The sequence below is a fragment of the Stegodyphus dumicola genome, chromosome 1 (assembly GCF_044657685.1).
Source record: "Stegodyphus dumicola isolate Sdum_Otavi_A_Nest chromosome 1, ASM4465768v1".
Classification (NCBI taxonomy): domain Eukaryota; kingdom Metazoa; phylum Arthropoda; class Arachnida; order Araneae; family Eresidae; genus Stegodyphus; species Stegodyphus dumicola.
The window spans coordinates 4,302,177-4,315,633 of record NC_140768.1 but is presented as its reverse complement, the minus strand read 5'-3'; the positions used below and the strand labels follow the sequence as shown (position 1 = coordinate 4,315,633).

The 13,457-nt window shown below is 32.1% G+C and overlaps 1 protein-coding gene across 1 annotated transcript in view; it reads left to right on the top strand.

The window, feature by feature from the left end:
* Window positions 1–13,457, top strand: part of LOC118197349 (histone lysine demethylase PHF8-like) — a 79,935-nt gene that overhangs the window by 58,106 nt on the left and 8,372 nt on the right. Inside the window, exons 16-18 of the mRNA XM_085812386.1 lie at window positions 6,295–6,632; window positions 11,540–11,629; window positions 11,712–11,824. Coding sequence (XP_085668512.1) covers window positions 6,295–6,632; window positions 11,540–11,629; window positions 11,712–11,824 — 541 coding nt within the window. The remainder of the gene's footprint in view (window positions 1–6,294; window positions 6,633–11,539; window positions 11,630–11,711; window positions 11,825–13,457) is intronic.

The following is a 13,457-nucleotide window of genomic DNA, read 5'->3' as shown; positions in this document are numbered from 1 at the left end:
ATATACCGGATATTTCATTATGGAATTTAATTTACGGTAATCAATAGCGAATCTCCACCTTTTTGGATGCTCCAAAGGATAATCATTATTTTTCTTACATAAAACCACCGGACTAGCATAACTACTTGAGATAGGCGTTACGATCTTTTTACGTAGCATATCGGTAATATGCCATTCTATAATTTTTTCCTTATTCTTATCATACCGGTATGGTTTTTGACGAACCGGCAATGCATCTCCGGTGTCAATACTATGGTTAGTAACCTGGGTAAATCCTGGAATATCACTAAATAAGGAAGCAAATTCACTTACCACTTGTCGGATTCTATCTTGCTCGTCATTAGGCAGGTGGTCAAGATTTAACCTCGGCGGTTCAACCTTTTCTACACGCACTGGTTTCATCGTCAGCTTAAGAGACGCTTCATTAAAATCCAGTGTAGCTTGTGCGTCTGAAAGAAAGTCTATTCCTAGTATTAAGTGTGCTTGCAAATTCTTTAGTATAAAAAACATCACCTTTACTTGTTCGTCCTTGATACGGATGTACAAAGGTACTTTACCTACGCACTTACATTGTTCTCCTTGCGCCGCTAATACTGTTGTATTATCCGCATTATATATGCGGTATTTGCGAAAATACTTTCTAAAAAAGACTTCTGCCACACAGGAACACTGCGCGCCGGTATCCAGGAGTGCGGTGGCCGGGATATTATTTACCAAGACTTCAATCTTCGGAAGAGTTAAATTTTTCACCATTACTGTATTTAACTTGTAGGAAGAGGGGTTTTCGTGGCCTTCGGATTTCCGCACCCTCTCGTCAGCAGAAATCCGTTTTAGTTTAAATTATTTTTTCTTTCGGTGCTTTCCTTCTTTCTCCACTGGCCTTGAGACTTTTTTCCTGGGTTGCTATTGAACTGTCGACGTTCGCCGGCTGTTTTTGAATGCTCGGGTTTCCTTGCCCACTGATTCGCTTTTTCTCCGTAGCCATGTGCTTGAGTTTGCTGTAGTCTTGGCGTACCAAATTGGTTTCGCTGTTGATATTGGCGTCTTCTTTCGACGTCCGCCGTTCTTCTACTTTCAAACTGGATTGCTAGCTCAAATAACTTTTCCAGTGTAGTCGGATTTCGTAATTCAATAAAGTCTTGCACTTGGGGTAGTAACCTCGGCAAAATCACTTGAATTATTTCAGGATCCGGACGGTTTCCATACAAGAGCTTGAAAACGTGAATTTTTCTTAAAATAAAACTCGAGAGGTTTTCCATTCTTTGTTGATATATACTGAAAAGTTCTGTTTCTAATTTCGCACGATCCCTTACAACAGGGAAGGCTTTTAGTAGGGCAGTCTTGAAATTTTCGTAGGTATAGGTGGGACTTCCTGCTTGACCCAAGAGACTTCTGCCGATACATTTGAACCAGTTAAGCGCTTGGCCCCTCAAAGCGCTGGTAGCTAAGGTAACTTTTTGAAACTCGTGCACGGGGTAGAGCATGAAGTGGTCATCCAATTTTTCCAAAAAACTGGTTACCTGTGAGTTTCCATTAAACGTTGCTTCTGGTTTCATCGAAGCGCGCATGGTCTGGACAATATACCCAAATCCTTCCAGGGCGGCAGCTGGCATTTCTGGATTCTGAGCTGTTTCTGCAGGCAGCACAGGTTCTTCTTGAAACTCGGCCATGGTTATTCTTCGTCGGGCGCCACTATCAGGTTCAATGTTTCTTCTAACCTTCTTCGGAAACATACAATAACCTGACTAGAACAGAGAGCTTACTAAAGCTATGTTCACTAATTGTAGTAAGTAGACAGGATACAGACGAAGGGTATACAAAACCCTTTATTTTTTTCTTTATATACAATGACTTCCGTACTTCGGAATACAATGACCCTCCACTCGGGGTCTAACTTAAAAGATATCAAAATAAAACTAAACTCTAATTTAACTTTAGAATAAGATTGGCCTTATAATAACAGGAAGCGTATGTAGCACAGAGACTGTGAACACTACAATACGTTTAATTTATCAAGAGGATTAAAACCTCTGGCCTGGAAGGCAAAGTAGCAACTGCGTAACTTCTAAGGTAAACGGCCTGCTTCAAACTCACGGCTTCCTCTCTTCTGCTTGGCAAAAAGGCCACACTTAAATACTTGGCGTTCGCCAGACAACTTTGCATAAACTCCTTCACGCTTATAATTCTGGCCGGAAGTAGAAAATAAGAAGTGATAGTAAAGATTTAAAATAAAATAAACGTTAGTAAAACTTAAGATCCTTACAATATGAAATATGGAAAAAATGGATTTGTATTGATTTAGCTAAAGATTAGATAAATTTTAGCTAAAATGATAAATTTGCTAATTTGTAATATAAAATAAATACTAGTTTGTAACTTTTTAGAAGATGTTTGCAGAAAGACAGTTTTAGATTTAGAATGCCATTTATCAAATGCAGATATTGAAGCAATATTAATTTTCATTGTCTGATGCTTCGAACTGCTCCCTTCTAAAAATTATTTATTTGTAAATTCTAAAAATGTGTTTTTTATTTAAGTGAAAAGTTTGCTTGCAGTTATGTCACTGAAAATATTATCTTTGAATTGAAAAAAAAAAAAAGTATTAAAATAGTCTTTTTAAGCAATATTTTTAGAAATATTTACATGGTATATATATATATATGGCTGTCTAATTTGCTGTTATGAAATCTTATTACAGGTTTCTTTGTTCACGCAGTTCTATCAAAGGAATTTCTGAGGTTGTGTTGTGGCATAATGCCGTAAAATTATTTGATATGAAGCTACAAGAAACTTAAAAAATTTAGTTAAAATGCTTTGAACAAGATTCATGTGCAGTTCGTGTTAAATGTATCATATTCAGTAATTACTAAGATACTTAGTAAATTATCATAAGTAAGAATCCAGACAGGTGAAATTACCTTACTATGTAGAAATAGTATGTGTATGCATACTCATATCATGCTGTATATGTGTTTGTGTTAATTTTTTTTCTCTTTATTATCTTTCATGTGTGTATTACAGAATTTTTTTTTGGCTGGGGGTTGTATGTTGAGAATTACTCTGTGTGAACCATGCATACTGAGATGCACTTTAGTATCTTTATGACAGGATAAATCAGTGCTTATTAAACACACCTGTAAGAATCATAAATATAATAATTCTTTAAGAAATTTTTACTCGATGGATCATGATGCTTAATCAGTGGCTCCAGTTATGTGTTCTCCTTCCTCTTTGCTTATCTTCTGCTTTTCTTTTTTTCTCTCTTGTGGTTTCTTTTTCAGAGGCTGGGATTCAAAATGAGATGCTATTACATCCCTTCTGTTCCTTACTTCTCGCAGAGATAAAACTGGCTACACATTTGGAGTACATGGAGACCTGGGTTGTTGACAGGGAAGGTACTATCCCCAAAACACTCTTGTGGCCTCTGTTTTATATTAAAATGGAGGCACTTAACTGTTTTTGTTAGTGACAATTGGCTGATTGCTGTCTTTTTCAGCTTAGGGATAAGCGATCAGCAGTGCCTCCTTTCAAGAGATTTAACTGTGGGGCTTCATTGAGCATATTGCCCGGTTAGTGCAGAAATCTGTGTCCACTTGTTGATTCATATTCTAGGCCATAATCTGTTTTGGGAAGGTAAGCTTGCAGAAGAAATTGTAAAAAGATGTGTCTATTGATGATGCAACAAAAGGCATTACTGATGTTATTATACAAATAGCTAAAGTCTCTACACCACTGATTTGAAACAAAGTATCTCGAATTCTGTGGTAATTGGGGCAAACAGGGCCGAATCTTTTATTTCCTTCAAATATGTCTTCTAAAATTACACAAAGTGCTGAAAATGAGAACACCTGTCTATCTAAAAAAGTGGAAACGGATGTAGATCCACCAAGATTTCTTTGCTATCAACAATACAATAGGTGACCTTCAGAAAATGTCACCATTTATGATCCACGGTACTTAGTCTTACATTGGAGAACCAAAAAATATCAACATTTGTGTTCTGGTGGCCTCCTTATTGAAATTTCTCCATCTCAATCTGCTATGCTCCTTGGATTAAAAAAAAAAAAAAAAAAAAACTTGGGATAGTTAATTTTAGTGTTTCAGAGCGCTAAACTACAGTAATGGGATAGTTAATTTTAGTGTTTCAGAGCATTAAACTACAGTAATGGTGTAATCTTTGAGATCGACCTCCTCGCCCTACTCAGAAGAGGTAATTATCTGTGAGTTATCCAAACCAAATATATGGTAGAATCAAGATGTGCAGAAAGGGTTAATTGATCAATGTAAAACATGTAATCCTGACTATTGCCTGATCTGCCAAAAAGGATTAGGGCCAAGTATTTACATTGCCTTTTAAGGCCTTGCATACCAAGTCCTTTATAATACTTAATGCCTACACTTTTCCACTCAGAGATGTCCTATCTTGGCGAGTTCATATTGTGTATGTTGCTGTGTGAAAAGCCAGTGATGATTGCAATGCTGGCCACTGTGTGCAAATTGTCAAGGGCAGTGCAGAATGTTTTCTTGACTGTGCCCAAAATACAGATTAAGAAAGAAGATACAGACGATAAAAGTAAACAGATGTGTTTAAGTGACATAGAGATTAGTAGCAGAGTCACAATTGCACAAAAATGTATCATATCCCCTGCTGCAAGATGTGTCAAATAATACATATAAAATAAACATCCAGCACTGAATTTATAAAAAAGCACAGCATAAAAATAACAGCAGTAAGACAAAATAATAAAAGAAGAAAAGATAATGAAATTTAAAATATTAAAGAAAATTTCAAAACTTCTCAGAAATACCTGTGTATTGAGTATCACTTGAGATCATTTAAATTCTGGGACAGATGTGGAAGTGGAAATCGAACACCCCAAAACATCTGCTTTCATGTAAAACCAAAAAACAGCACCAAAGTTAAAAATTCCATGCATGATGGCCAGTCATTTTATGGAATTGTTGGAATTTCCACCAAAACCCCATTAACATCAAATTTATGATATTTGTGCATCACCCCGTGTACTGTGTGCTTCATTGGTAGATCTGTTTTATTCTTCAAATGGTATTACAAAAGTACAGCCTGCAGTGTTCATGCATAGATGATTGCTTTTAATTTTTTTAATTACTATTTGCTGATAGTTCCTTAATTTTTTTTCAGTGATGGTCTTTAGAAGTGTTTAATTTCCATGTGCAAATATGTCACGAATCTTGTTTATTAGAAATAAATATTTAGAGTTTGCTCCTGTGGCCTCCTAAATGATACTTTTTGCAAATTTTTCAGTGCATTATCACTTATTCATAGATAATTTATTTTAAAATTAAATGTGTTTAAATATTTATGTGAAAGTATATTGAGACACATTTAGTAGACCACTCAAAAGAGTTATTAAATGAAATTAAATGTGCACTAAACTTTGCATAAATTGAAAGAATTGTAGTGAAAATCTATACCAAATCCCTAAAGAATAATGAGGATTATTTTTTATTTTCATATATGTGCCTGCTATGTTGGATTTCTTACATGTAATCTTGAATAATTTAAATAATATATAAGCAGAGATTAATAATTATTAAGTCAGCAAAATTTTCAAATAAAAATAGTTCAAGGAAGTATTTGATTTGTTGTGGGTATTTGTAATGATATAGAAGATATTTCAACAAAGTATTTACCATAAATATCCTTTACTGGCATGCTATTATCAGATGTTAATTTAAAATTCTCAGTCTTTAGTATTTCAGATGTTCTAAGTGTAAAATTTTTAAGAAGTTTCTGTTCTTAGAGAATTTCAAATATTTCTCTAATATCTTAACTGTTTTTTAAAGTATGCAAATTTAAAAAAAAAAAAAAAAGTTTCTTTCAAAATAACAAAAACATGATTAAATGCCGAATTAAAGTTGTCTTAATTAAGTATTGAAAAAAATCATAGCTAACATAAATTAAGGTGCCAAGTGAAATTATTTCTCACACGAAGATGAAAATTGATGCCAAGTTTAAATAAGTAATTGCGAAAAATGTAATTTAAGACATGCAATTTAATTGGTGAATGAAAAATCTGCATTTCATTTCATAAAAATCAGTTTTTTATGCCTAAAGGAGGAAATATAAGTGCAAAGCTGGATATACATCCTATATAATTTTATCCTCTGAGACACAAAATATGTAATTTAAAATTTGTCAGTCAGCCAAATATGGAGGTAAAACTGCTCTTCCCCCCTTCTCTTCCTTTTTCCTATGTATATTTGGCCTTCTCATGCATTATAAGCAAGTAATTGCATTTATTACTCTTTTAGCGGTGCTCCAACACAACTCGAACCCTCAACTAGAGATGCTGTGCAGGGAATGCTCTCTATGAGCAAGGGTGCAATTAGATTTTCTAGTCAAAGTTATCCATCATCAGTACCCATTCAAGCAGTACAAACTTCCTTACAAACAGAAAACTGTACATCTGATTTATCTCTGCCTCATATGGACAGTTCTCTCGCCAATCTCTCTATTCTTGCCAGAAAATCAAGCCCACCTGTAAGGAATGCTAAAATTACACTTGGCTTGTCAAGGTGTAACAACAATAATGAAGAAGAAGATGATTTTGAAGAGCAGTTAAAACAGTGTCATCAAGATGGAGATTATAGTAAGTTTAGCTTTCACAATTTAATGTGTTCTTTATTAATATTATGCATTATGATAATTATTTGCAATTTTTCAAACATTATTTTTCTCTTTCCAAGTATATAATATTAGCTGCTTTTATACAGTCAAAAGCCGCTAATTCGGACACCCATAATCCGGAATGATCTATAATCCGGACCTCAAAGCTAAAAACTTTCTGCGCATGCGCCGCGTTTACACATGCGCATAGGCGTTTACACGTGCACATAAGACCCTTACGACTGCTCATATGCGTGTGTGCACAAGTGCAGAATATGTTTTCGCATGCACGTTTAATGTATAACGGACGGTATAAGCTAAAATTATCTAATTATCTATTTCAGTTAATGTTGATGATTGCGTTGTTCCTTAATCTTCGAACTGGATCTGGCTTATTACTTTTTTCAGACTGTAAGAGCAATTTTATAAAAGTAAACTTGAACTTTCGATTATGTCAAATAGAATTTCCAATGCTGGAGCTCCCAAAGGGATCTACAAAACGAAAGTATGTTTCGATGTCCATCAAACAAAAAGTGGAATTGCTGCAAAAAATGGATTAAGACATGAAGAAGGTGACAGAGAGGTTAGTGAAAACGAAAAAATTTCGATTGACAAGTTAGTCGGTATTCTCGGCACAGCAATTACGGGACTTGAACAGCGGAACTTTGTAACTGAACAAGAAATTATGTCTGTTTATAGAATTAAAGAGAAAGTATTATCACATAAAACGAAGCAACTTAAACAACTTTCATTGAAAGAAATGTTTAATAAAATAAACAATTAAATATTAAGCTCTTTTTTTTTTTTTTTTTTTTTTTTTTTTTTGTAAATTTTGATACTCCTTTAGATCATAATTGTTCTTTATTTCATAAATTACGGTTTCATATTTTTAATTCTAAAATTTCTGCATGCCATTTTACGAGATTTAAACTGATGATCTATAATCCGGAAAAATCGATAATCCGGAATTGCCGAAGTCCCGACAAGTCCGGATTAACGACTTTTGACTGTAATTTATTTTTAGATTATTTTTTATGAAAAAAGGAATAGCTGAACATCAGAAATATTATTATATTTTGGCTATTGATACTCTATTCATAATATGTGACTATGTTAAAATTTTCTATACGCAAGGAAAAAGACTTTGTATTTCAGAATTCTTTGGTGTAAAACATGATTTGAATTATATAAATTTACTTCACAATTTACAATCATAGTTGAATCTTCTCTGAGACAATAATAACTTTTATCATTATCTCTTTTTGTCTTCTGCATTGTAGGTCTTATTCATATGAGAATAATCTGTAGATTTTGGTGATTTTACCAGAGCATGAGATGCATTTTGTCTTGCCTGGCAATGCTGTGCCTTTTTTTTCTTCATAAATGTATTTTTAATGTAGTAACTAGATAATATTTTTAGCATTTTAGAATAAGAATTTTATATAACAGCAACAGTGAACTATAGGGATTTGTGTGAAACTTTAAATTTGTGTCTTAATTTGCAATGTCTTTGTTTTGGAGTTAGAAAGTTTTACAGCTTAATGTATACATGCCTGTATAATTAATAATTTTGATTCTGGTGGATTTTCTGAAAACTATTTCAAGACTCATTTATCTGCATTTGATTCCAATAGAGCTAATGTATTGTTAGGCAGAAAGACTTCTTAAAATTGAATAACCATTCGAATTATAAATATCTTTGAAAATTTCTGTCATTGTAATTTGGTATCATAAATGTTATAATGCTAAGTTTTCAGAAATTCAACATAATTTCCAAATTCTGTTAATTTTGCCCACAAGTTTAGTTTTTGAATGGCTTTCCCTATTTGAAGGAACAAACAACAAGCCAATCCATTTTGTATCAAACAATAAATATAAGATTTTTTTCAACCAGTTCCTAAATTTGGAATTTTAAAAAACTTTTTTCTTGATGAATATTCCAAAGGAACTGTTGTATCTTATATATTTTTTTATTTTTTACCAAGTGTTTTCTTTTTCATGCACAATTATTTTTATTTTCTGTTTTTGTAAAAAGTAATGCATTTCATCAGAATTTGATATTTTGTTTTATAGAATTGTCGAAATTTTCATTGCTGATATGTGTCTAGCAGTCGTTGAAATGTAAATGTATTAATTTACAATTATATACAGAAGTACATGTAAAAATTGTAAAATATAGTTAATTTGACTAAAATGAAGTTATTTTTACTTCCTTATACTAATAAAGGAAGTATTGTAATTGCAAAAAATTTGGTTATCATATTTCCCAAAAACATCCATTTCGACCTCTCTCGAATCCATTTGAACGATGTTTTTGTGTGCTATCTGTATGTACAGACAGAATAAAGGACTGTTTTTGCCAAAACAGGATTGTAAAATGGACTCAGAAGAGATTTTTTTCGCGACATCTGTACGTCCTTACATATATATGTATCTCGCATAACTCGAAAATGAGTAGCCTTGGAACATTGAAATTTGTATATGGGACTGCTATAACATGTAGTTGTGCACCTCTATTTTTGGTTGAAATTGGCTGCACCAGACTTATATAAAATTTATATATTTGCCCACTTTGTTGTTATTTGGCTCAGTGTTTTTATTCTTATATGTTGGTAAATTGTGCATTTTTTTGCTTTAACAGTAATTGAATTATGCTGTTCTTGTGTTCCAGTTAAGGTTTTCATGACTTTAGTTAATCTGCATGCAATTGTTATAGAATAATCAACAATTAAAAGTTGAAGTGGCAAGTGAAGCCTAACATGATAGCCATTTGTTTTTACATTTGAAATTCTTAGAAGAATATTGAATTAAGTCAGTTTTGTGTGCTGAAAATTTCGTCTTTGTGCTCGCTGGCCGAGTTTTTGGTGCAGAAACTGTCATTTTAATTTGAAAAAAAAAAAAAAAAAAATAGCAAGGTAGCCACATTTAAAGCTTCTAGTAGAATAGTGAATTAAGTCAGTTTTGTGCATTGAAAACTTTGTCTTCCTGCTCGCTGGACAAATTTTTGTGCAGAAGTCTCATTTTAATTGCAAAAATATTTTTTTAGCTGTATGTCATCTTTTAGATTTTTTTTTTTTTTTTTTTTTTTTTTTTTTGTGTGTGTGTGTGTGTGTGTGTGTATGTGTGTGTTACTAGTTAACGAAGGTGCTCTCTGAGTTTTAATAGATAATTTTTAAAGATGATTTCAGTTGAAATGAGAACTAATTGATTGAATGAGAAATATATTTCTAATGAAATTTGAGAAAATATGTTTAAATGAAGTGCAGCAAAAAATGTGCATAATTTAATAGGCTGTGCAAGGAAGTCATGTGGTGTCCGCATCAGATTTTTCTATAATTAATCTTGGCAATAAAATTTTTCTGAATTGGAATGTTGTAGTTACATCAATAGACCTTTTTTCTGTATTATTCATTATGTGCTTTAGTTGAAGATTATTTTTGGCCAACCAGTGGGTGAATAAGTTGACCATCTAATAAAAGTATTTTATACCAGGTTATGTAGGGTACTAGATTTTTTAAAAGAAATATATTAAATTCTTATTTGCTTTTGTTTCACTTTCTTTTATTTCACATAAAAGGCATTTCATAATATTACTGTATTAACATAAATGAATTGATACAGAATTGCTAAATTAACTCACGTTCAACAAATGGGAGAAGAAAAATGTTGAAATGCCTTTTTGTAGTCATCTACAAATTCAAAACTTAATCGCTACAGTTAACAGTCACTAATAGCAAATACATGTTTGTAATTCTAGCACTTAATTGTATATTAATTTATGACTTATCATACAATTTTTAGTTTGATTTTTTATTGCTCTAAAAATAATGTTGCCTTTATTGTTTTTATCAGATTTTTCTAATTAACTTTTCAGAAGTATTAAAATATGTAGCTGATGAATGTTTTAATTTTCTTTTTGCCAGAAGAAATCCATTAGTTGAGGAAATGTGTACTTGATTTTGTAATAAATTCCTATTCATTGCCACTACTGGAATATTCTTCAAGTTGCTTCTGATGAATGAGGGAGATATAATGCAACTAATTATTAAATTAGAAAACAGGTTCTCCCACAGTATTTTTAATTTCAAAGAGTATTTTTTTAAAGGTATTGTTAATCTTTTCCCTCACAGTTCTTTATAGTTACCATGTCACCGTTCTCTGCATAAATGTTTTTATCTATAACATCTAATTAAGAAAATTTTAAGCAAATGACATTATGCTGTGTAAAAACATAGATTTGCACATGTCTGGATTTAATGTTTCTAAACTTTTTATGCAGGATGTTTGAAATTTATGTGCAAAACAAACATATCACAGTTTTACAACTCCTTACAAACCTTCTTTCTTACCTAAATTCATTTTGGAATGGATGCATTTTGACTGTTAGCTGGATCTATTTCTTCAGTGTGTCATTTTCATTGTTGAATTTAATCTGTATATTTGTAACTTCTCAAAATTTCATTAATTTTCTATAATGAATTTCATATTACTTCTAGCTGATGATGATATTCATTATTTTAATTATTTAAGTTTTAGTTTATTAATGTTGGTAGAAGATTTTATGTTATCATTAAACTGGGCTTGTTCGGTCCATCTGCTGCTGCATTCTGTGTAAAGTATGATTTTATGTCCTCATGTATGTTGTTAATAATTGCAAGGGAAAAAGTATAAGTTGTATTCCATTAGAGTCTTTCATGAAGAATGCCTGTTAAGGCAGATAGCACTTATGGACTTCACCATAATCAGTTAATCAACAAAGCTTTTTTATGTTATAAACAGGGGTTAATGGTTTCACTGTTAATGTATTAATCAAGCTTTATTTAACTTTTTTAAATATTTTGAAGTGAAAAAAAAATTTTTTTTAATACTTTTTCCCTCTCCCATTTTTAGTATATTTGGGTTTGGATGCTTCAGATGACGAATGTCATGTGTTTAAACCACGTGGAAGAAGTAGGCGAGATGAACCTTGGAATCCCAAAGGTGAATGTTTGAAAATTAGTTCAGTTTATAAAGGATAACTTATAATTAAGTTCTGAATTATATATTCATCATATTATTTCAGCCAAATTAGTTCCAAACTGTCCAAAACCAGAACGTCCAGTCCGTGAGGGTACTCGCAAAGAAGCCATAGAATGTGGTTTGGCCGCAGCAGCTGCTAAATTAGCAACCATGCCAGTAAGTGTACTTTCTAGAATAGATCCAATTCCTTATGATTAAATATTTATAATGAATCATGATTAAATATTTTATGTATCCTATTACCATACTCTTGAATTTTTTATTTGAAATATTTTCACATTTAATAAATTGTAGTTAATTAAAAAAAACTTTTAAATTAAAAAAGTTGCTAAAAACACTATACAGTACAAAGTCCGAGATCTGGACTCATCAGGACTTTTTATAATGTCCTGTTGAGAAATCCCGGATTTAGGGTTTTTCCAGATATTAGATCGTCAGTTTAAATCTAGGAATATGGCATATTGAAATTATAAAAATATGAAATTGTGATTTATGATCTAAAGGGCACTGAAATTAAAAAAAAAAAAAAAAAAAAAGTAGCTTAATTTTTATTTGTTTACTTTATAAAACATTTCTTTCAATGTAAGTTGTTTGAGTTGCTTCATTTTTTGTGCTAATACTTTCTCTTTAATTCTGTAGACAGATCTAATTTCTTGTTCAGTTATAAAGTTCCATTGTTCAAGTCCTATAATTGCTGTGCTGAGAATTCAGATTAACATGTCCGTTGAAATTTCTTCGTTTTTGATAACCTCTCTGTCACTTTCTTTCCTATCGGTAGTGATAGGATCTTTCTGGATCTAGAAGCATACAGAAGAATTTCGCCGTTCGTTAATTGATTAATAATTGGGGCATGGTCATCGCAATGAAAAACTTCTGTTATATCATCATTTATTACTGCTTCTCCACATTTTTATAAAATGCATTAATTAGAAAATTTCACCTTTGGTTTGCGATATCAAAAAACCTTCGAATTCACTGCTTCTTTACCGTGAAATGTAAACACCTTGAAATCACGATAAAATATAACACCATCTTCATCATGAAATATAATAGCTAGCCATAAATCATGCCAGGCATTTTTTAAAGTATCTGGAGACACATCCTCCCACGATTTTGCAATGCTTCACACAGCAGATTTTATGCTAAAATATTTCAAGAATTCTTGAATAGTCTTGCCATTATTCAAGAAATTTAATATGGACTCTAAAAATGCTACTTTGTATTTGCATTTCAGCATGCTCACTGTTCCAATATTCATAGGCTGAGTGGTGGACGTACAATTTAGAGGAAAAAATAATGCGAATACTTTCCTTCACTTTCCTTGTAAAAAATGTTCATTATACTTTCATAGTATCAAGTTCTTCAAAAGCTGCCGTGCATATAAATTTGTATTGTAATCAAAAGTAAATAGTGCCACACCAATAATGGCACAGTATGGTCATTAGCAGAGATTTGTTGTTACTTGTTGAGCTCAAGTTATGCTTGAATTTGTTAGTTGTTGGAGTGCTTTGCCATAATCTACAAACCCTAAACTCGGACTCATCTCTAATAAGATATGGATTTTTGTAATTATTGAGTCTTTGTGAAATACAGGCACTTAAAATCTCTGATGCCCAGAAGTACTCTTGGAAGCTTGATGGTGGGAAATGATGGATATGAGACAAGATATCTCTGAAGTACTTTTAGTCAAAAATAAGGCATAGTTATAACAGGTAATCATGCTGTGCTAAAATGTATTTCTGGGTGTTTAGTTAGAATGTCAGGAATGGTATTTATTTCATGTTTGAAT